Genomic DNA, 25,338 nt, shown 5'->3' with positions numbered 1-25,338 from the left:
AGGTAGATGTATTTAATTAAGTGACCGGTCAAGTAAGTAGACTTACAGTAAGTACACTTGTACTACAGTAAGTAGACTTGCACAGAGTTCAGTATACATCAAAGTACCAAAAAAAAGAGCTTATTTTTATGGGCTGCAGCACAGAGCAGTGAAACGTTTATTTCCTCTAAAATGCCTGATTTGATCTGACAATGAACATATGAGTTGAATCAGGTGTGCTGAAAAAACAGTGCAGTGCTGTAAGCCTTTAAAGATCATGATACACGTTTTAAATAACAGCACAATATGAAATAGTGTAGCTGCATAAGCATCTTACCAAGAGCTCCAAAGAAGTCATTTCCCAAGAAAGGAAAGCCTGGTCGATTAGCTAAAACAATCATGCGGAAGTCTGGATGCATGGCTAACACATTAGGCCTTGCAACGGCTTCCAAAGGGTCTGCATGGAGAAGAAAAAAATCACTCGTTTTTCCTACTCAAGAAAGATTTACATAAGGCAAAAAGCCTTCCTTCCTTATTTATCACCTGAAACTATTCTTCTCCCATCTGCCAGGATCATCTCTCCACTCTCCACCAAAGTCTTCAGGATGCAGGTGACATTAGTGGGAGCTTTGTCTGCCTCATCTATTACCAGAATGTGTCCCATCTTTACAGCTTTCACCTTCACACCAACACAAAAGGACAAGCAGAGATAGAGGAGTTCCATTTTCACAGCATTAACGCATAATCACGACACCCTGCTTTGGTGGCTGTATTTCAGCTATTAATCTCTTCCAGAGAACAACGTCCCACATTTCACTCTCCAGCCACATCAAGCCGACAGTAATGACAAGGAACACACAGAAACTAGGACAATTTAAAAGTAGAAGGTTAGTTCTGAAAAGACGTATAGTGTGGTTATCATACGTTGGATGCTGAGGCAAGTCCCTAATTATATAAACTCAATTTGTTTGGAGGTGCATTCAGGTTACGTTCAGCACCTTTTACACTTAGATGAATTTAGCTTCTTTTATAACCCAACTCTGATCATTTATGGCTGGTGTTTATCTGTTCTGCAGACAGTGTTAGAGCACTGAAATAATTCAGGGTATTATGGGCACTTCAAAGCTGACTCTATTAATACCCAGAGAGCTGCCTTGGGTGCTAATTGAGGGGCCAAACTCAGAGCTATATGCTTCTTTTCATCTCCCTCAAACCTGTATTGAGCGGAGGCATCATTAAAACCCATTTGAAAAGGACACCCACAGCCCCAGTTCACAATCAGTACACCTAAATGCCACCATCTCACACTAACAAGACAGCACTTAGAGTACGGAGACAAGTGGGTTGGTGCATTAGTACACACTGTCCACTGGCTCACTCATGAATCTTTTAACACTCTTTCCCTGAAGCTGGATCAGAGCATCCTTTGAGAGGTGGCTGGCATACATTGGCACTTTGACAAAGACCAACTGGTGATATTAATGTCACTAGCAATGCATGTTTGTAATATGTGGCTTTGATTTATGAGCATTAGAACCAGCTTCATTACACCGTTACACTATCCATATAGTATACAGATGAGATATGAGATAAATGACAAATGAGACAAATGAGATATGCAAGTATGACAATGCTTTTTAAAGTTTAAAGAACCTCCACATAAGATAATGCTATTGTGCTATATTTACATATTTGTGGTAAACGGATAACAACAAACCATTGCCAATTCTGCTATGAGGTGGCAGAAGGTTGATTTTGAAAAAATGTGTAGACCGATTAAATGCTATCCATAGGACCACAAGCCAAGAACTTAGGGGTGCACAATATCGGAATCATATCAGAATCAGCAGGTTATTGTGTAAAAAAAATACTGGCACCTGACAGATGTTTAGATTTGACAGATATTTCCTGTACTTCCCACACACAGGCTATCATTCTGTGTATATTGACTGCCACAAAATATATACATTTAAAAATGATCTTTTTTAAAGGAAATGGTTCTATACAGAGCCATGAACACTCAATAGAACGTTGTACATGATTAAAGTGTTCTTTGAACTATGAAAGGGTTCTTCAGATTGATGGAGAATGTAGATGATTCTAAAAAGAACATTGTTGAAAAGAGTTCTACATAGCACCAAAAAGCATTCTTCTGCTGTTACGATATGTGTATGTCTGTGAATATCCAGACTCAGCACAGCATTTGCTTACTTAATCAGATATTCAAATGAGGCATCAAATAAGTGATTGTTAAACCTTCTAATTTTTTGTTGTGAAGCAACTCATATACTTGGCTAAGGTGATGGTTACAGAAGGTCACAGAAATGGCTGCATGGAAAAGGTGTAATGCTTTGCATCAGTGACACTGTGTGTTATGTTTATTCATAACAATACGGAATATGTTGTACCTGGAATTTGTTAAAATTACTGGATATTGATAAAGTACTAACATAAAATGATGGTTATTCAAAGGTTCTTTAGTAAAGAATATGGTTCTAGACAGAACCATGAACACTCAAAGAACCCCTTGCATGATTAAAGAGTTCTTTAATCTGGTTCTATATAATATCGTTTGATATGTACATGAAGAATACTGAACATTGGCATTGATTAAAATTCCTATATTGTTACAGCCTTATTTAACAGTGCAGGTATGATGTCTCCAGAAGGATTAGTTTTGGCCTTAGCAGACAATGTGGACAACAGTGTTAGAACATGACTCAGGATCAGAAATGGAAACTGACCAGAGGGGAGTCCTCATACACAATGATCCCATCCCTCACAGATGGCTGAAGAGTCAATGTTTGAACCGTGGTGTCTCTGTAGAAGCCAAGAATAAAGAGTCACACACTATGTAATATGTCTAATATCTGCAATTCTACCGTATCAATCCAAGAGCCAAAGGAATGACACAGCCAATGAATTCTCTTCAGGGAGTTGAAGTTGCAAAGCTTTTTTCGCAAGGTCTCATTATAATTATAAAACAAAGTGACCCAAATCCTTAACGGATATGCTCTCGTCTCTGTAGGTTTTAGATGTGAAGCGTATCTCAGTAGACTTACTGGAAGGGAGAATCCCTGAAGTGATGACTTTGGTCTAATATTAGACTTCTGTAGTAGCTAACCAGGGCATAAGAACATGATTGACTTTCAAATAACTTTGAAAAGAGTGCTGCATTAACTTTGTGTAGCTACAGAGCTAGAAGAGTAGACTAATTACAAAAAAGAGATGATTCAGAAATGAGAAGGTGACTATCTTAGATCTCACAGCACACAGCTGGACCACACTGAGAAGCCATCTTTTAAATTCAGAACTCTATAGCCCACCCCACATGATCTATTTACGTGCTAAATCTAATCTGTAGACAGGTGTTCCTTTGTGAAGTCTCTGTTCTGACATTCACTGTCCAAAGAAGCAAACAGACAGAGGCAAGAACTGCTTATTTAATAGATGATTCATCACAATGCAGCTTGAGCTGGGGTTTTAGTCTCTTTGACAAAAGTCGGTCTCTTTTAAAACAAACACAATTTTTATGAAATTCCATATGCCCATGTCGAGGTTGAACAGCATTAAATAATAGAGGTTCAACTGAAGATCAAAACGATAATGTAATATTTAATTTTGCAAATCAGAAACTATGAGCACCTTTTCTGGAATGAGAAGAAGGCCCATTTGCCAATCTCTGACTCCCACATCCATGCTGTTTTTCCATCTATTAATAGGAGTTCTTCAAAGGCAACAGTGCAGCTTAAGAGCTACGATTCCCTCTGTCCCACAGACAGGTGTCCTAATTTATAAGGGACAAAAATAATTCACTCTACCCTTGGAAAAAGGAACGTTTTTTTCAGTCCAGCGCCAAGCAAGTGTATGAGAGAGGATTCATAACCTAATGGAAAAATCTCTTCCGATAAATCGTAATAATCAGTTGTTTACTAATTCAAAGACTTAGGAAGAGATGGAACCACTGGCTGGCTATTAAGATACTGTCCTCTACTTCATTTGTGTGATAAAACTCTAAAGGTCATATGACTAAATTACTGATCAATTCTGCCAGTTACATATGATGCAACTAGATATGGGTTATCCCCTCCTTTGGACTGTAATGGAAGTTTTTGCATGTATGAAATGTTTGGAACATACAAAAGCAATACATTTCTTTTACCTGTGAAGCTGCAGATATTCTCTGGGTCTATTCATGAGATGCAAGAATCTGTCAACAATTTTGTTTTTGCCCACACCCTGTGAACAAATCAGAGAAGACTATGTTACTCAGCGTAAATGTACAGTACGATGACTCTTTCATTTACTTTGGAGCGATGCCATGTTTAAATATCTATAATTATTTATTAAGCTACAGTTGGACTGAACACCTTGGAGAAATGTAAATGTGATTTTTTTATCAATAATAATGAGGTTTAAACTACTTATTGCAGGCAGTTGTGTTATTAGGTTATATCTGCCCACTTAAAATTGGTTAGGAGAACATTATTGATAATTCTTCTTCTTCTTTCGGCCGCTCCCTTTAGGGGTTGCCACAGCGGATCATCTGCCTCCATCTTGCCCTATCCACTGCCTCCTCTACTTTTACACCAACCATCTCCATGTCCACCTTCACTACATCCATAAACCTTCTCTGAGGTCTACCTCTTCTCCTTCTACCCGGCAGCTCCATCTCCAAAATTCTTTGACCAATATATCCACTATTCCTCCTCAACACATGTCCAAACCATCTCAACCTGGCCTCTCTGGCTTTATCTCCAAACTGCTCCACCTTCACTGTCCCTCTGATCTGCTCATTTCTAATCTTGTCCATCCTTGTCACTCCCAACAAAAATCTCAGCATCTTCATCTCCGCCACCTCCAGCTCAGCCTCCTGTCTTTTAGACAGAGCCACAGTCTCCAAACCATACATCATAGCAGGACGCACTACTGTCTTGTAAACCTTCCCTTTCACTCTTGCTGCTATCCTTCTGTCACACATCAGCCATGACACCCGTCTCCACCCACTCCATCCTGCCTGCACCCTCTTCTTCACCTCTTTTCTACACTGTCCATTGTTCTGGATGGTTGACCCAAGATATTTGAAGTCATCCACCTTTACGACCTCTACTCCTTGCATCTTCACCTTTCCACCTGGCTGCCTCTCATTCACACACATGTATTCCGTCTTATCTCTACTGACCTTCACTCCTCTCCTCTCCAGTGCAAACCTCCACCTCTCCAGATTCTCTTCCACCTGCTCTCTACTCTCACCACAGATTACAATGTCTTCTGCAAACATCATGGTCCATTGAGCCTCCTGCCTGACCTCATCTGTCAACCTTTCCATCACCATTGCAAACAAGAAGGGGCTCAAAGCTGATCCCTGATGTAACCCTACCTTCACCTTGAAACCATTTGTCACTCCAACTGCACACCTCACCCCTGTCTCACTATCCTCATACATGTCCTGCACCACCCTAACATACTTTTCAGCTACACCTGACTTCCTCATACAGTACCACAGTTCCTCTCTTGTCACCTTATCATTTGCCTTCTCTAGATCCACAAAGACACAATGTAGCTCCTTCTGACCTTCTCTGTACTTCTCTACCAACACTCTCAACGCAAAAATTGCATCTGTGGTACTCTTTCTGGGCATGAAACCAAACTGCTGCTCACTGATCTGAACCTCTCGCCTTAGCCTTGCTTCAACAACTCTTTCCCATACCTTCATGGTGTGGCTCATCAACTTTATACCTCTGTAGTTACTGCAGCTCTGCACATCACCCTTGTTCTTAAAAATGGGGACCAATACACTACTTCTCCACTCATCAGGCATCCTCTCACTCTCGAGGATTTTGTTAAACAACCTGGTTAAAAAGTCCACTGCCTTCTCTCCTAAACATCTCCATACCTCCACAGGTATGTCATCTGGATCAACTGCCTTTCCATTCTTCATCCTTTTTAAAGCTGCCCTCACTTCCAGTTTACTAATTCTCTGCACTTCCTGATCCACTATCTCTCCCCCCATTGCCCTCCTCTCTCTCTCGTTTTCCTTATTCATTAGTTCTTCAAAGTACTCCTTCCATCTACTCAACACTCTATGTTCACTCACTATTAATATAAGATAAAAATAAAACTGCAACTCTTGCAATTTGAAAATTACAACCTTTTAAATTGCATTTTCAATTAAAATGATGCATTTTCAGCCCTAATCTAAAGCAAATAAAGTGCATCAAATCAAAACTATTCACATGCAGAAAAAAAGAAACACACATTGAGCTCAACACTCAAAGTGCTGTACTGTATGCGTGTCAGTCTCTCTGGCATGTTGGCGGCAGTGTGACAGCCATGAATACACCCACTCCTTCCCTAAGTCCAAATGCTCCCTCCAGGGATGGGGGAGTTAACTATAGCAGGGAGTGGGCGATTGTCCAGTCACTGTGGGGCATGATGAGTCCCAGTACACCCTGTCCCTCAGTCGTTATGCTTTTGCTCTACAAGCAACAACCACAACACTGTCTCATGACTCCAGGTCATGCTGGCCCACGTCTGTGTTGTCAAACTCTCACTGTTCACTAACTGTGGTAGTATTGAGACTTAAGTTGTAAATTTTGCCAAAATGTGACAAGTTTGCATGTTTGCACCTTTAAAATAACTTATTTTAAATCTGAACTTCAAGCCTAGTTGAACACTTATGGTTCATCAAGATGCTCAGGCATAATGATTTGCTACTGATGCATCAGATACTGCCCAAGTATTCAAGACGCTTCTGTCATTATGTTTTAAGCAGTGAGGAAAATAGGAAGTAGAAAGACCCTGCTATGTGCCAGAGCCACCCCTGAAGTAACCACCATAAGCAGTCATCTATGTTGCCTATGTCAGAGACAGCTACAGTAGAAGAGAGGGGATAGTACTGGCAGCAATGGGACAGTGACTACACTGAATGACCTTATATTAAGTAATGATGTCTCTTATTTACCTGGTTGCCCACAAGCAGCAGGTGTTCCCCCAACAGGAAGTCCTTCAGCATGTCTTCCATAACCATCATGTGCTACAGAGAGAAGACCACAAGATAGGACACAATGAAAACATTTGAAAATCCAACACCGTGGGAAACTCCAGTCCTGGAGATCTTTACTCCAGCACAGTTTGGTGATTTTTCTGTTCCAACAAACCAACTAAACCGGGCAATGAACTGATGAGATGAATCAGGTTTGTTTAAGCAAGAAAAACACCAAATGGTGCCAGACCAGAATTATCCACCTCTGGTTTACATCTTTTTTCAACTCATTTACATTTCAGAGTCCATTCACATCACAATAAATATTTCAACAATAAAGTGTGTCTTTTCTTAATTTATTCATTTCTGCATGAAATAAACCAGCAAGCAAAAAGCATCTCTCTCCAGCCTGTTCGTTTTAAAATAAACAAGTAGAGTAATTGGACAGAAAGAGGACACTGCAGCTGCAATCTGAACTCCAATGTTCAGTTTGTTTTTCAGATTGTATTAGAGAATTGCATGCTTTCAGTAAACCTACAAAACTCCTTTGTGCATAACACCTATAAAAAAAACTACGTAAACATGTGGACAGAACAGACTGCCATATCTAAGAGACGCGTCCTCATGTATGCCTCGGTGGCATGCTCTACTTCTTTCCTGGGCATATTAGAAAGACAAAAAGCAGGTCATTCGGAAGTGGGACAGGGAGCAACTTTTTCTCCGCCTCATCTGCCTTTTTCTCGTCCTCTAACAGCACAGCGGGGGAGAGTGTCAGAGAGGGAGGTGTATCTAGGTCATCCCTTGCTCCTTTTCCTTACGAGGATGGAAACATCTCGATGGGGCTGCTGAAGCAGCCTGGCTGGCACACTCGCAGGGTGGCATTATCAAAGAGCTAAAGCAAATATACTACACATAATGCCAAAGTCCACCCAGTATATAAACCAGGGGGTGGTCTTGTATAATTCAGTAAGGACTTATTTTAATACCTGTTTGCTGATTGAAAAAGTAGCTTTGACTTCACTGAAAATTAAGTGTGCAATAAAAGTTTAAATTAGGAATATTCATGTTCTCAAATACTCATTAAGTTTGTTTGGTAATCTATTTGCCCTTCTTCTCTATTTTCTGTCAAATGCATTCACACCTTTTTTAGACTAGGGCCCAGCATATATATTGGCTGTGGTTCCACAGACTTATCAGTATCAGAGAAATTATGCTGATAAAACACAGATAAGTAGCGGCTCATTAAAAAAAAACTGAAAACTACTGAGGAGTGGTCGGTTTCTTGTTCACACGTCAGAGTGAACTTCAGGTCCCTCACTTGAACTAATAAATGTGGAATGATGGAAATATATATAAAAGTATAATTTACAAAACTAGAATCAAACTGGCGCTCCTAAGTGTTTAATTGTTTGCTCTGTCATTAGTAGATCACAAGTTCAATCCCTGGCAGCACCACGACTTTCCCAGGAGAATGGCCAGAAGCCCAAGAAATCATAACTGTCCTCTTTCTCAGAGTGGGCAGGATAATCCTCCCTCTCCCCCATCACTCAGTGATACTAGCCAATGCGGATGTCTGTCACCTAACATGACAGCTAGCGTTCTCCTTAAGTGGAAGTATTAACAGATGCAGATGTCTCAGAAGAAGCATGTGTTACACTTTAGCCTCCCAGCTTGGTAGCTTTGTAGGCCTAGCTATCAAAAAAAAAATTTTTTTTTTTTACATTGGCCCTATTTTAGACAGAGGTTGCACTAAAAACTGTGGGAGCCATCAAACATCTAACAAACTTTAAAAGATAATGAATGTGAACTGCAGAAATCCTCCTTGGCTAGATTAAGGGGCAATTCCTTAAATTGTAATGTAATCACAAGTAGGCCTACTTTTTCCTAAAGTGACTGGGTAGAAATAGTCGCTTAGCAGCAGAATGAACGGAGGTTGTTTTTTAACTTGATTGCAGCACTGCAGCCTCAATCATGGCGACCAGTTAATCATTTCAGCACTCGCAGTTTAATAGTATATAATAATGAGAAGAGCTCTTGCTCAGTCTGGGGTCTGCTGCTGGAGCTGGAGCAGAAGAGGATAACACTACATGCTGGCAATGGCCTGCTGATTAGCTCACCTGAGCATTCTCATAAAAAAGCACATCAGGCACCTTCATCTTCTCGTCAGGACTATACACAGGAGCGGAGACTTTGCCTATGGTGAGAACTCCATCTCTTACCACAGCTGGTATGAAAGAAAATAAAGATAGATAAAGTGAGTGGGATAGGGGAGAGAGAAAGAAAGACAGAGAAATAGAGAGAGAGAGCACAATAGGATGAGAGAGGGGAAAAAAGGTTGCCCATTCAGCCACTGTGATGACCTTTCAGATAAGCACTTTGAAATGTAGCCTCTTTTTTGACACATACACACAAAAATCTATTTCTACCATCTACTCTTCCTAGACAGCACACAGCAGCTATAATCAAACATCCAGAACTCCATTCTTGTAGACAGAATGAGAAAAGAGCACAGGCTAAAAGGTTGCAAGCGATGCTATAATTGTCATGGTCACACTGAAAAGTGAACTGTGTTCATGTGCTCAGTGTGTTCTGTGTATATGGTAACTCACAGGTGTGGTACTGTTTTTGCTCTGCTGCTAGGTCAGCGTGCTCCTCTATTGAGCAGTCAGCCAGGTTTTTCTGCAAAGAGGAGCGTGCCAAGCTGGGAAGGAACCTAAACATAAAGCAGATAGACAATGTAAATGACCCCTTTCTGATTGCCCTGCCTTTTGCCTCGTTCAAAAAGCAGTTCATGCTGGAACACTCCTTATGTCTTCAGTGTGAATGGGCAGAGCTAACCTGCTGTAGGCTGTATGGATGTGGACACATGTGGATACATGTAACTGCATTGGTTTTTGTAACATCACAAAAATGGGTTAGTGTGGGTGTTTATGTATGTCTGTCTGTCTGCCCTGGTGACTGGTGACCTGTCCAGGGTTTATTCCACCCAATGGGCTAGGCTCCAGCTCCCCTGCAACCCAGGAGGATAAGCTTAGGCTTAGAAGATGTGTGTGTGTGTGTATATCGATCATAGTGTAATGATGCATAAAATTCAGAATTCAATTTTGATGCAATGGCAGTGGCATCTCAAAATGATGTTAAAATGATGTTAGAGCATTTAACATTACAGAAGTATTTCTATTAATCAAAAGCTTTGCTTTATAGCATCCCAATCTAATGCTCCAGCCACAAACTAATATGCTAGTACCAAACTAACACACTAGCCACAAGGTAATGTGCTAGTCAACTTAATCTTGGAATAATCTATAGATTTACTAATCAATCTGCATATGTATAGACACAATGTGTTATCTTTTAACAGCTTCTTAGGAATTACTAATTATTTGATACATAATTATTATTTGATTAGTTCCATAATTTATATATTACTCACATCAGATTTAGTTTATTTATATGTATGTGCAAAAAAACTTTTAAAAAAAATTATTTGGCAGCAATTATTTATATGTGTGCATCTGTGAGTACATACAGAAGAATAAGAGCATGTGAGAGTAAGTGAGATGTATATAGGTAACCTGGACAGGCAGGCTTTGTTTACAGCATGAGCAATGCTTTCTTCAGGATACTGAGACAAATGACGACAGATTCTCAGCAGCTGTCTGGTGGACAACGAGGATGCCAGAGACTGGGCCTAGACAGATAACACACACACACACACACACATTCACTGATTAATCTAGCTTATTATCCTTCACAAAAACACAGAGCAATATAAGCATATGAGCAATGTGAGCTATATGAGCAGCTGTAAAATTAAGTACAGATTCACTAAGATGTACCAGTATATCCGTGTTGATATTAGAAGAAGATGTGTGTGATATCTTACTGTCGGGTCATTGGTTCTTCTCAGGGTGTGGGTGAGATGCAGCAACTGCTCCACTGCTTCGTTAGGAACATTTGGAGTCTGCACGAAATACAGCAAACACAGGTCAGTACCCTTAGCACAAGCCCTGTACAAATGTGTGCATGTAGCAGATGAAAGCTTTGGCAAGGGGCAAAGCAAGGTCAGTTCAATCCTCTCCTGTCAACACTGACAAACCCCTGAAGGTCATCTAGGTAGCCCTACATCTAGTGTTTACAATATCTCGCAGCTGAATGGACGAGTGAAGAAAATTCAGAGAAAGTAGAGGGAGAGTCTGAGAGCGAATATAAAAAGTGAGTGAGGTTTAGTAACAGTCTGAAAAATATAGCATGATTTTAAAAACACTGTTCTTTATTTAAATATAGCAAAACTCGTCAATACATTTAGCACTGCTCATGAAGGCAGGGTTGTTGCGGACTAACCATGCCGTGAATGACCGCAGCCTCCTCGGATTTGGTAAGGGGCTTGACTGTGTGGAAGAAGAACATGGTGAGTAGCTCAGGGTTGAGCCACTGCTGAGAACTGCTGCCCAATACTGGAGGCTCAGCCAGTGCAATCACTCGGAATGAAGGATGGATAGGAAAGATGCACCTGAGAAGAGAAATAAGTCGCAGGGCAACAGTGAGATCAGGTAGATCCACTAGAGGTTCCTAAGCAAATTAAATAGTAGTTTGACAAAAAAAATCTGAATCTACACCCCAACTGACTTAACCACAGATGTCTCAAATCTGTAACAGTTTTTAGTTTTGCACTGGAGCTATGAGGCTGAAGCTGCTCAGTGGTTTTCTACACTTCTCATGAGTTGGATCAAGTGTGGATCCCTAGGACTTTATGCAACCCCCAATAATGTAAATTCATCACACATTTGCCTCAAATGTTTATTTGTTAAGTAACCCTATGTTATGTGGTTTCTATCACAGTATATGTTATTATCTTTAAAATAGGGGTAGAACGATTATCGACAAGCCTCCAGTAAAGCAGTAAACTATTTGTAAAATCATAACTTGACATTTTACGTTTAATAAATAAATTCTACACAATTTCTGCTCATTTTCATTTCTATTTTCACTCTTTATAAGTACAGACAACTTCAGCTTGCTACTTCCAAAGAGGAGGTAAGACCCATACCTGATAAACGCCTTTTCAACACAATGAGTAACTCATATTATGCATTTGTTTTATATAAAAATTAGGTAAATTATTTGTATACTTTTTTGAATTTCATGTTTTGAGCAACCTTTCTAAGCGCTATTTTCTTATAAACACACTTTTGACTATTTAGGCTTGGCTGAATGATAAAATGAACTTTTATCTATTTAGTCTTGGCTGAAATTTATGGTAGCAAAAGAACAATCAATGTAATTTTTGCTGGACTGTCTAGCAAGCTGGCCTAGAAGAGGCATTTTCACTTACTTACCCACTAACTCACAAACTATGTTGAAACACACATGCATGAGGAGGGTAGCTAGCCTGTTTGCAGCTGGAAAAAGGAACATAAGGTAAGTTTTCTTTGCTTTATCAGTTAAGTACTTTTACTTTCTAAAATTAAAGGAAAGCACTGGGCAAATGATTAAAAACTATTTTAACTTTTTTTTGTCCCCTCAGCCATTTAGCTCCATTTACCCCACTGAGGACATGCTCGCAGGCACCCTCTGGCATTTTTCAGTCATGTTTTTGACATAACAAGGGAAATAAAAAGGCCAAGCTCTTCATTAACCGGCTCTGGTGATAAAACACGGTGACAAATAATCTTTAACCTCGCCCCCTTAAAGTTCTTAAGTTCTTTTTTTTTTTTTTGCTGCTCAAACGGTCCTCTTCATCTCACTTTACCACCGTGTAATACTGTTTGGTTCATTTCTGCTATTTCATGATGTTTTAACAAAGTTAAAATATTAATTTTACCTCAACAAGGTTATGTGCGGTTATAATTCTGTTAAATCTGAAGTAAAGCACTCTGTCTCAGAGGTATCTAGTCAAGTTTGTGTAGCCAGAAAACCTACAGCTGTCAGACTAAGGAAGCAAATTTAAACATATATACATGCATATGTCTGTTCAACGTGATTTTTTTTTTACTGAACCTGACGTAAATGTACTAAATGTACTTGAAGGCACACATTTGCACCTTAGCTAGCTTGCTAAAAGTGTCTGAAGTTTAATACTGTTAATCAGATTTAAGTTGGTTAGTTAGGAAGGCTGGTTTACAATAGTTTGAAAAGCATATTCCCAAAATCTGATTAGATGGCAGTGAACTTGGCAGTAAAGTGTATAGAGGTGAACCATTTCACAAGTTTTCTGTGTTGTACTGCATTGTACTCTCTTAAAAAAGGGGCAGATGATTCAAGCAGATAAACAGACAGTAAATGACATGAGATCAATGGCATCACTTATTGTAACATTTTGTTTTTTCTAGAGATACTGTAAATGTAAAGTAATGAGAAATGTGAAATTACTTTTTCTGGAATTGAAGTAAGTAGCAATTTAGATTTTTTTTTTCACCACAGTTTTACATTGTTGGAGTAAATTGTGCGTTTAACTAAAAACATTGAAAAGCTAATTTTGGACCATATGTGAGCTGGCTAACTTCTCTGTGGGGTATGTTTGTATACTGCTGCCCCAAGCACTCCAACTGGTTTGACAATAAAAATACACATACAGCTACAGGCTTTATGATAGTAATACTGAACCTGCAAGTGTGAGGTGTGGGGTTTGAGGGGTGTCATGTACTGACAACTGTGTTCCTCTCATTTCTAAAATGGATGCTTCGTCGCTGGTATTATTACCAATATTTGCAGAGGAGAGAGCATGTGGCCTGGTGGTGTGGCTTGCTTAGTCTCGTTCATTAAACATTTTTTTTAGACAAATATCTCCACCCCAACACACAATACACCCTGGTCTGACAACATATCTAATAATAGTAAATGCAATAAACTTTTCTTGAAGCAAAAACAAGCTTTTTCAGAATGCAGAGTTGAAGAGTTTTGTATCACTTTCAAGTGTCATAACTGTCATTTTTTTCATGATATGTGCAGCTGGGAGTGGGCTTACACATACATGAAATATTAATGCTATATTATGATGAACACCATCTTTGTTGCTATACCCAAAACTGTTACAAATAAATGTATAGCATTTTGAATTGAAACACTTCAGTTATTTACAGGCTTCAAACACAAGCCAGTGGAAATAATAGATGTGCAGGTGGGACATGTGCAGGTATTCATTCAGTCATGCCACTTATTAAGCTTTTCTTCCTTGATTACAATGTGTTACTGAAGACAGGCATAACTACATGCAGCTGATGGGCCATGTGGGACCTTGGGGAAATGTGGCCAGTTCACTGATCTGTCAACAACAATCGGATATGTCCATGTCAAGCGCCATGGCCAACCATCTTTATCACAGTTGAGGGTGTACAGCTGACAATCGTGTGGCTCCTGGTAGCATTTTCACCTAATCACACTGGACAGCTCCAGCTATTTATAAACAATGGAGAGCCTTGCCTGTAACACATAAAAACACCTACTGACAGAAGGGGAGGGGGGCTGGGGAGAGAGCCAAAAACAAAACTCCTCAATATTATACCAGTACCATCCTCATCAGATTAACCACCCCCTGTTGCCTAGCAACACCATAGTAGCCCACATCCCTGCTTGAAAAGAGACTGGTCAAGATAATATTTTCTGCATATTATCACATTAACTGCTGCATGGTAACACTAGCACATAGGTACAGCACTAACATGAACCTATATATTTCATATAGACTATTTTTGTGATGAAAGATAAAAGATGCACAGGCAGTGGGAGATTGCAGGGGGCCCAATGGCGGCCCGCGGGGGAGTGGGGATACTCACGAGTCCCCAGCTGGTGGCCGTGCAGTTGGAGTTTTTCCCGGTGGACGAGATGGTTGCCTCAATGCGAATTAAACTCGCAGAGAGGAAAACTCTGACTGTTGTGTGTGCCTATGCACCAAACAACAGGTCAGAGTATTTGGCCTTCTTGGAGCGAGTGGGCAGAGTTCTGGAAAAGGTCCCACCTACAGACTCCATTGTCTTACTGGTAGACTTCAATGCTCATGTTGGCAATGACTGGGAGACCTGGAGAGGTGTGACTGGGAAGAACGGCCTGCCCGATCTAAACCCGAATGGTGAATTGTTATTGGATTTCTGTGTTAGGCATGGATTGTCCATAACGAACACCAAGTTCGAACACAAGGATGTTCATATGTGTACATGGTACCAGAGCTTTTTGGGTAAGAGGTCAATGATCCACTTTGCTGTTGTTTCATCTGACTTGGGACCATATGTTCTGGACACTCGGGTAAAGTGACGTGCTGAGTGATCAACTGATCACCATCTGGTGGTGAGTTGGATCAGATGGCAAGGAAAACTGATGGTCAGACCCGGTAGTCCCAAGCAAATAATGAGGATGTGCTGGGAACGACTGTCGGAGGCCCCTGTCTGGAATGATTTCAACTCCCATGTTTGGGAGAGCTTTTCTCATGTCCCAGGGGAGGTAGGGGACATTGAGTCTGAATGGACCCTGTTCAAAACTTCCACTGTGGATGCTGCCAGGCATAGCTGTGGCTAAAAGCTTGTGGGTGCCTGTCGGGTCGGTAACCCAAGAACCCCCTGGTGGACACCAGTGGTGAGGGAGGCCATCAAGCTGAAGAAAGAGGCCTTTAGGGACTGGAAGGAACTCAGCAGAGAGGTACCGACAGACGAAAAAGATGGCAGCTGCAACGGTGGCAGAAGCAAAATCCAGGAGTTTGGCAAAGCCATGGAAAAAGACTTTCGGTCGGCCTCATGGAGGTTCTGGACAACAAAAAGGGGACCAGAGGGTGTGTGCCAACTATCGGGGTATCACACCGCTCAGCCTCCCTGAGCGGTGTGAGAAAGTCTATGCAAAGGTGCTGGAAAGGAGACTCCAACCGATAGCTGAACCTCAGATTGAGGAGGAACAATGGGGATTATGTCCCGGCCGTGGAACAATGGAACAGCTTTTCACCCTCTCGCAGATTGTTGAGGGGGGATTAGGGGTTTGCCAACCCAGTCTACATGTGTATCATGGATTTGGAGAAGGCTTACGACCAGGTTCCCCGAGATATCTTGTATCCTCCGGGAGTATGGGGTACTGAGAACGTGGGTACTGGGGTACTGAGGTAAGGGGAAAAGACTTGCCCCAAGTGGAAGAGTTTAAGGAGGAGTGGGTCTTGTTCATGAGTGATGGGAAGAGGGATCGTGAGATTGGCCGCAGGCTGGGACAGGCATCAGCAGTAATGCAGTCACTGTACTGGACTGTAGTGGTGAAGAGGGAGCTGAGCCATAAGGCAAAGCTCTCTGTTTACTGGTCGGTCTACATCCCGACCCTCACCTATGGTCATGAGCTGTGGGTAATGACCAAAAGAATGAGATTGCAAATACAAGCGGCGTAAATGATCTTTCTTTGCAGGGTGGCGGGCTACACTCTATTTGATAGGGTGAGGAGCTCGGCCATCTGGGAGGAGCTCGGAGTAGAACCGCTACTCCTCCGCATTGAGAGCAGCCAGCTGAGGTGGTTCAGGCATCTGATTTGGATGCCCCCTATACGCCTCCTGGTGGGGGTGTACCAGGCACGGCCTACCGGGATAAGACCCCAGGGTTGTCCTAGGACCCGCTGGAGGGATTATATCTCCAAGTTGGCCTGGGAGCGGAAGTTGTGAAGGACAGGGTCATCTGGGATTTCTCTGCTCTCCCAACTGCTACCGCGACCTTATCTGGATTAAGCGGTTAACGACGATGATGATGACGAAGATAAAAGATATGTAAATTTACGTTAGAAGTCTCAGAAATTATGCCACTATGGGCAATAAGAAAAAAACACTTAGCAAAGGTCACCTACCATCAATAACTGGTAATGAGTGGCACATCCAAATCTTGGATAGAATAATCAGTCAAATCTAATCATCTGTCTGATGCTATTGTTTTTTTTAAGCACTTCCAAAATTTTATATCAGATTTTGGATATCATTGTGCATCTCTAATAAATATCTTTGCAAAATACGTCATTAATGAGGTAAACAAGATGAACGAGGCGGTAATTAGGAGGAAAAAAGAAACACCATTAACTACTGTTGCAGAATAATTTGTATAGTTTATCATATATGCCTCATATAATATATATATAAATGCCTCAGAAACAGACATTTTTCACCACTGTCATTCATGCCATGAGTCTGTTTGCTAGTTATGCACTAAACAGCATACAAAATAAATCTGTAGTGTTTCTTTTTCATGTTAATACAACTTTGTGGTGATCACTGCTGATTACATGCTGTGGTTGTACATCACTGGTTTCAAAATCAAAGTTACTCCAAATTACAGACACACCATGACTAAGTTTCCTGGATATTTTGCTCCACTTTAAATTCTAATTGTTGCCCTTTTTAACCACTGCTCTCAAATTCAACCTGCTGATTAGTGCTAACTGAAGTCAACTTAAGATGTGTAAAAATATTCGCTCTGATTGGCTGCTGGCAGAGGAGGACTGCATCCTATCCATTTTAAACCTCAAGAATTACAATTGCAGTAAAATTAATGACAAAAACCACAGAAAAACAGGGAAATATTGTTAATATTTCAATTCAATTATCACACAGCTCTTTCTGTACCCGAGTCAAACTAGCTGGCAGCCAATGCATGACTGAAGCATTACTAACAGAGCCCAGTAGGCGGGAAAGCCCAGTTTGTCCTTTCAATCTGTACTACTCCATGAAGTCAATCTCCTCCCTGTACTTTTTCTGGCTAACTTGGTGAGTTTATTCATTAATAGGACAGTAAGGTGAGAAGCGTGTGTGTGTGTGTGGCTGCGTGTGCAGGCGCATGTGGTTAATTAAGAGCAACACTGGAACCACATGAAGTGAAGTCTAGGACGTTGGCTGGAAACGCAGGAAGAGGAACAGGCTTTATTTCAGCCTCAGACGTGCCACCGCAAACATCCTTCCTGGCTGTTTAGGTGGAGCTCAAGCAGCAAGACATACCCAGCATTGATTCTGTGGGCCAAAGGTTTACACCATTCTTGCTCTGGTAATATATGGATATTTCATGGATCTAAAAGGGAACTAGGATGAACCCTAAGATAAGCCCATATAAACACCATTAACTCTTAATATTTGTCTTTTTTTCTGACACAAGCATGAAGATTAGTTCTTCCAAATGGCCAGAGGACAAATCAAATAAACATTGTGGAATGTTTGTTATGATGTATTCTTTCTATTTTTCAATTCAGTCCAGAATTGACAGTCCAAAACAAAATACTGGCTCAGGGTTTGCGAGGTGTAAATATAATGAAAGCAATCTGGTCAACAGACTGAGCAGATTGTTTTGTATGTCATAGTGTGAAACTATAGCTGGAAGAGTTAGAGCTCTTAGCACTAAGGAAATGAACAGTCTTTCCATAATACTGCAGTCCTTTCACCTTATAACAAAAGTGCCACCATTAAAATGTTTCAATGGCAGCACTTCAACAGCTACTGATTAACTCTCAATTACATAGCATGATTTGCCATGAAAACTGTGTTGAGCCACAACATCTCTGACCAATTTTCAAATTGCACATCTGAAGGCGAATGAGGACAGACAGGAAAACAGTGAATGTTGACTTGCCAACCAAGACAAACCTCATAAAGTCAACCTCCAGAATAAAATGAGCTTGCCTTTCTGGCGGGCAGCTTCCTGTTATTGTGGCCAGAGATGAAAGCATCCATTGTCATGGGCTGAACTGCATCTCACTGCGAGTCAGCGTTTGACCCAGACATGGACACTGAGCCTTGACTTTAATTTATAGGCCTGTCTCCCTGGCTGAGAGCAGCGTGTTAAATGCGGATATGTATTTAATTGCTGGTCCGAGACAGTGCCCCTACACGGAAGTGATGTCACTCGGAGTTAATCAACACCTCAGACACGTCTCTGTACGTTCAGACAGTTCTAAGCTGTCAACACACTCCAAATGCCGTCTCAGACAACATGAGCTACTGAAACAAATACCCAGACCATTAGACGCAAAAAATACTGGTTACAAAATGTATTGACATTCATGGAAGTAATAATAATCGCTGAACCATTTAAGAGGTGACAACTGCTATCTCTAGAAAACTGTGCAAAACTGTGAAAATTAAAACCTTTTGTTTCTTTTTAATTTTTCAATTTTTCTCTACTTATTTTAGTTTATTTCTAATCTCCTCAGAAATATCTCTCGAAAAAATTATTAATTAATGGCTGTTATGACAAAAAAAAAAACATATAAAAGGTCCCTAACTTTTGCAGCATACTGTATGTCATATTTCATAATTATGCAGCATTCATGGTAAGCCAGTGATGACAAATGTGCATCTGAATTTGTGCCTTTAAATGAATAAAGGTAATTTCTGATGCGAATCTCATGAGAAAATCGGCACACTCATGGGTGTTGATTAGTGGGAAAAATCCATGAGGCAATTAACTGACTTAAGCCAAATACCCTCTGTTAGGAATGCACACATTCATATCCTCATCCGTTCACACACCACCTTGCCACTGACGTAATAGCAACCACTAACACTAGTTGCTTCCACTGAGAGCAATGCTATAGCTCTCTGACTGCTCTCTGACTGTGTTAATTCATTTCCTAAGCGAGGCAGGGTTAAGACAAGTAACATGTACTTATGCATCTTAAAGTATTGGTTACATATTTAAAGGGCCCAGATTTAAAAAAACATATGTACATACATACATACTTACAGCTTTCAGCATGCATACAGCTTAAAAACATACACTTCCCCCTCACTGTACATACAGAAAGTAAAACCGGCAAAATTATTTTAATGAAATTAATTTTGCTTGTGATGTGACAAAAAACAACTAATTTACATATATCCATCTTTTCAGCCAACACCAGTTTAGTTTCATATCATGTACACACATATATATATATATATATATATATATATATATATATATATATATATATATATATACATATATATGTACACACACTGCTCAAAAAAATAAAGGGAACACTCAAATAACACATCCTAGATCTGAATGAGTGAAATATTCTCATTGAATACTTTGTTCTGTACAAAGTTGAATGTGCTGACAACAAAATCATCAATGGAAATCAAATTTATTAACCAATGGAGGCCTGGATTTGGAGTCACACACAAAATTAAAGTGGAAAAACACACTACAGGCTGATCCAACTTTGATGTAATGTCCTTAAAACAAGTCAAAATGAGGCTCAGTATTGTGTGTGGCCTCCACGTGCCTGTATGACCTCCCTACAATGCCTGGGCATGCTCCTGATGAGGTGGCGGATGGTCTCCTGAGGGATCTCCTCCCAGACCTGGACTAAAGCATCCGCCAACTCCTGGACAGTCTGTGGTGCAACGTGGCGTTGGTGGATGGAGCGAGACATGATGTCCCAGATGTGCTCAATCGGATTCAGGTCTGGGGAACGGGCGGGTCAGTCCATAGCTTCAATGCCTTCATCTTGCAGGAACTGCTGACACACTCCAGCCACATGAGGTCTAGCATTGTCCTGCATTAGGAGGAACCCAGGGCCAACCACACCAGCATATGGTCTCACAAGGGGTCTGAGGTACCTAATGGCAGTCAGGCTACCTCTGGCGAGCACATGAAGTAGAGAAATGCCATCCCACACCATTACTGACCCACTGCCAAACCGGTCATGCTGAAGGATGTTGCAGGCAGCAGATCGCTCTCCACGGCGTCTCCAGACTCTGTCACGGCTGTCACATGTGCTCAGTGTGAACCTGCTTTCATCTGTGAAGAGCACAGGGCGCCAGTGGCGAATTTGCCAATCCTGGTGTTCTCTGGCAAATGCCAAGCGTCCTGCACGGTGTTGGGCTGTGAGCACAACCCCCATCTGTGGACGTCGGGCCCTCATACCATCCTCATGGAGTCGGTTTCTAACCGTTTGTGCAGACACATGCGCATTTGTGGCCTGCTGGAGGTCATTTTGCAGGGCTCTGGCAGTGCTCCTTCTGTTCCTCCTTGCACAAAGGCGGAGGTAGCGGTCCTGCTGCTGGGTTGTTGCCCTCCTACGGCCTCTTCCACGTCTCCTGGTGTACTGACCTGTCTCCTGGTAGCGCCTCCAGCGTCTGGACACTACTCTGACAGACACAGCAAACCTTCTTGCCACAGCTTGCATTGATGTGCCATCCTGGATGAGCTGCACTACCTGAGCCACTTGTGTGGGTTGTAGAGTCCGTCTCATGCTACCACGAGTGTGAAAGCACCACCAACATTCAAAAGTGACCAAAACATCAGCCAGAAAGCAGAAAGGTACTGAGAAGTGGTCTGTGGTCCCCACCTGCAGAACCACTCCTTTATTGAGTGTGTCTTGCTAATTGCCAATAATTTCCACCTGTTGTCTATTCCATTTGCACAACAGCTGTGAAATTGTTTGTCTATCAGTGTTGCTTCCTAAATGGACAGTTTGATTTCACATTAGTTTGATTTACTTGGAGTTATTTTGTGTTGTTTAAGTGTTCCCTTTATTTTTTTGAGCAGTGTATGATTGTGCTCTTAAACACTGAATATTAAATTCTGCCTACACAAAGCACAGTGCTGGGTGTGAGAACATTAATAATGTTTGATGTGTTTTTACAGGCATGCAGTTCAGGAGGAAGTACTTTCTGAGCTGTGCATGTGTGTTTATTGGCCGTTTAGCTTAATGGTTTAGTTACTCAGCCCTCACATAGGAGAGCAGCTTAATCCCAGTGCAGGGAAGCTCTTGTCAGGCTTCTAACGGTCTGTGAGGTCTCTCTGCCTCTATGTGTACAAGGTAATTTGGTCTGTTCTGTCATCACCTGGTCTGTCATCACGCATGCACACACACGCAACAAGTTTATTGCAGAACATCACATATGTGTCCAATCAAAGGATCTGCAAAAAGTTTTCTGTGAATGTTCTGTTAGATCACAGGATTTCAAGCAACCTGTGTTGTGTTTCCAATGATTGTGTTGTGCGTATGCAATTATCTTAGTGTAATGCTGTGTAAATGCCTATAATGTGTATAAGGCCAAAGGGGTGAGTGTTGCACCTGTCCTGTAGCTCGCTGTCAGTCAGCTGGAGCTCCTCTTTCATGCTCTGGTAGCGGTCCCACCTCAGCAGCCGAGTACCATCGTACAGAGCCAGTTCCCGGTCATGCAGCAGCCTGAGCAGAGATCACACAAATATTTCAGCGTCCTAAAACAAAACAAGGCTGCATAAGTAATAGATTCATATGGGGCTTGCCTGGACAACACTGCCAGAGTCCCCAGGTTAACACGGTGGATTCCATCCAGGAACACCATCTTGCCTTCCTGAGCAGCACTGACCAGTGGGGAGGCTCTCCAGGCTGTGTCCCCATTAGGCAGAGTGTACCTCTGCTGGAGCAGGTCCCGTGCGGTCATATCCTACCAGACATACAAAACACACAGTCACTACATCCAAAGGTGTTTGGTGAAAGATGAGCAAGAAGAGGGCACAAAAGAGGATGATGGAGACTTAACCTCACAGCAAGAGACGACTTACTCTTTGCATGCGGCTAAGGCTCTGGGTTAGGGGTGTAAAGACACTCAGGTCATTATTTAATTCAGTTATTGACACTGGGTTGTGATTTTTTGATATTTGATATTCTCACACTTTGAATATAATTTGATTGAAAAAACATTGACTGTATCCATGTCACTGCACAGCCTACTGGTGTTGGTTAAGATGACTGTGATTTCACTGGTGATTTCATTCAGAGATATCTGATGTGAAATGATGCATTGTGGAGAGTCACTAGAAAGATCAAAAAGAAAGACTTTTTGTTTAGTTGTCCCGCTGTTTAGTTATTTCTACTACTAGACTACAGCAGTCTAACGTGTCTCCTCTTGAGTTTCAGTAGAAATTTCAGTCATACATCATGCTCTGACTTCCCAAGATAATAACACTCATCTTTATCTGCAACTAAACTCTCCTTTATCTCTCCTGCGTCTTACGTCTGCTTTTTGTCTAATTCTCTTTCTCCGAAGGAAGTTCAAGAAAACCACCATTAAATCTCCTGAGTCACAAAAAAGCAACATTTTAGCAATAACATTTTCCTCTGGGGAAACATTCTATACAGTGTCTTATTTCTTTACAGTGGCTGTGAAAGGATCAACAGTTGCAATGTCAACAACACAAATATAGGTAATTTAAGGTAATTTATTTGCAAACAAAAATGTTTTAAATATGTTTGAGTTTGTAATACATAACGCTGATACTAATAATACAGAGAATGAAGAGCGTAATTTCAAAATGCTGTATATCAATTTACAACAATTTTGGATGTAATACATTTTCAACAAAGGACAGCTAACATATAATGGAAATGCATTTTTATTCCTCTAATAAAAGTGTTGTCCATCATAATATAGACAGCGTATTCTTAACCATTTCATGTAATAACTTTGTGATGGAACATTTCTAAACACTAAACACTTTGAATGTCTGGTTGCCATCACCACCACTATTAACAATTCTGACTTAGTTTCTCTAGTACTGTGTATTTCACATCAATCCATTTTTATGCAGATATTCTCAAGAATTAGTGGAACATCTCTTTAACAGAGCACAGCTGATACTGCCCATCTCCACAAAGCACAATATCACATTTTTGTATCGTAAAATATTGTTACTTTCCAGTATGTCCCATACAGCAGTCATTTCTTCATATCTGGTTCAGGTACACTGCAAACACTGTTTGATTCCCCCTACTTTCAAAAAGACCCATTTATTAAGAGTTATACATAACACCAGAGTACTCTTAGCCTGACTATTCAAAAGAAAATCTCACAAATGCAGCTCTGTTACATAACTATCATCTATCTCACAGTGAATCTACCAGGCAAGCAGAAAGAGAAGTTTGAAAGAGGCCCCAGAAGGAAAATAACTGCACCTGGCTACGGGGATTTGAACTCTTTTTAGCAAGCCCTCTCCACAACAGCAGTACAAATACAACGCTGTAACCCATTAGGGACAACCGATGTGCTATGTAGACGAATAAATAAGATTCAGTGAACTGATGTGATGAATTACGCCAGAAAAATTCCTTTTTTCCCCCGGACACTGGGACCCCTGACCCGCTCCAGCTAAAAATATCCACAGCGTGATGCACAGGCAGCTTCCTCTTCCTGCCTGCTTCAGACTGTGCCGAGAGCATTCCCGGCATTCCACAGTTTATGCACATGCACGTGCACAGTCAGACCACCACACATACACTTACACACATACACACACGTGGGCGCCAAGATTTTACTACCTGCACCTCTAGTGTTTACCCTTCTCTCTAAGCAGCTTCTCACAGGCTGTTTGAAGGCTTTCAAAACAAGAGAGCACTCTGATGAGTCCAGCATGGTCACAGGACCCTTGAAGAGAATGTTTTTGAGCATGGGTGGGTGTGGTGTTAACACAGTCTTCACATAATAGACTCACAGGTTTACAGACTTTATCACATAATAGAATCTTTCAGAGAAGATTTTAGTAATCTCAAACTTGGCACGTCTGGTCAAGTCCTGAGTGTTAAACAGCCTTTCATGGCTTTTATGGGAAGAGCTCCGACTTGACAAGGACTTCTGCAATTGAGTCACATGCCTCTATGATATAAGCCTTCCTTTTTATTCTGTAGTAGCAGTGTTGGGGAGAAGTAAAGTACTACAAGTAACATCTTACGCAAGAAATAAAAAGGTACCTCAATGAGCCAAGTGTTCTGACTGCAGAACAAGGGAAGCTCTGTTATTGGAAGACACTGAGTGGAGATAATGGACAGTACATGATTGTGAGCCCAAAATAGAAAAGACCTTTGCTCAGATAAAGGGATGGCTATTTAAAGTTGTTTTCATATCTGAAAATACCCATTTTCTCCGAAATCAGGTCTGTGGGGATGTCAGTGGAGGAATCAGATTACTCCAATCAGAGAGTGGTTTGGTCCCTCCTCGTGCATGATTGGTGAGGAGTGCTGAATGACTGGGATATATGACCTCAGAGTGCACGACCTCTGGCATGACTCTGCTGAGGCTCAGTGTGCTGCTCCCTGATCCAGCGCTTTGGTTTCCTCAGCATATACATAAACATTCCTCTGTAAACAGCACTGTCTGCAGCTGCAGCTCATGTGCCAGCAACACAAATATCCATCCATAAAACTCTGAGGATTACAGGCTATACATACCAACATAGCCTGAAGTGGAAAGAATGTTTTCCACCTGACCTTTGAAGTTTACCATCCTACATTCTTTAAGTGTTGTGTTCTTTTTTGCTACACAACACAGAACTGTCTTCTGAAGGACTTCAAATAAGATATTTATTGATTTAAATAGTTTTTAAATGAAAAAAAAATCACAAAAAAAATCTTATATACCATATATCTTTTATCAATTCTATACAACAAATATATCATATAAGGGCACA

The 25,338-nt window shown here is 41.1% G+C and overlaps 1 protein-coding gene across 1 annotated transcript in view; it reads right to left on the bottom strand.

Moving 5' to 3' along the window:
- Positions 1-25,338, bottom strand: part of vwa8 (von Willebrand factor A domain containing 8) — a 106,848-nt gene that overhangs the window by 66,201 nt on the left and 15,309 nt on the right. The window contains exons 13-24 of the mRNA XM_017710845.2: positions 22,162-22,322; positions 21,968-22,081; positions 11,309-11,477; positions 10,851-10,928; positions 10,540-10,655; positions 9,574-9,677; positions 9,082-9,188; positions 6,944-7,015; positions 4,142-4,218; positions 2,724-2,799; positions 523-658; positions 317-436 (exon numbers count right to left, since the gene is read on the bottom strand). Of these exons, the coding sequence (XP_017566334.1) occupies positions 317-436; positions 523-658; positions 2,724-2,799; positions 4,142-4,218; positions 6,944-7,015; positions 9,082-9,188; positions 9,574-9,677; positions 10,540-10,655; positions 10,851-10,928; positions 11,309-11,477; positions 21,968-22,081; positions 22,162-22,322 (1,330 nt within the window). The remainder of the gene's footprint in view (positions 1-316; positions 437-522; positions 659-2,723; positions 2,800-4,141; positions 4,219-6,943; positions 7,016-9,081; positions 9,189-9,573; positions 9,678-10,539; positions 10,656-10,850; positions 10,929-11,308; positions 11,478-21,967; positions 22,082-22,161; positions 22,323-25,338) is intronic.

The sequence above is a fragment of the Pygocentrus nattereri genome, chromosome 6, assembly GCF_015220715.1.
Source record: "Pygocentrus nattereri isolate fPygNat1 chromosome 6, fPygNat1.pri, whole genome shotgun sequence".
Classification (NCBI taxonomy): Eukaryota; Metazoa; Chordata; class Actinopteri; order Characiformes; family Serrasalmidae; genus Pygocentrus; species Pygocentrus nattereri.
This window is presented reverse-complemented; position numbering and strand designations above follow the sequence as displayed.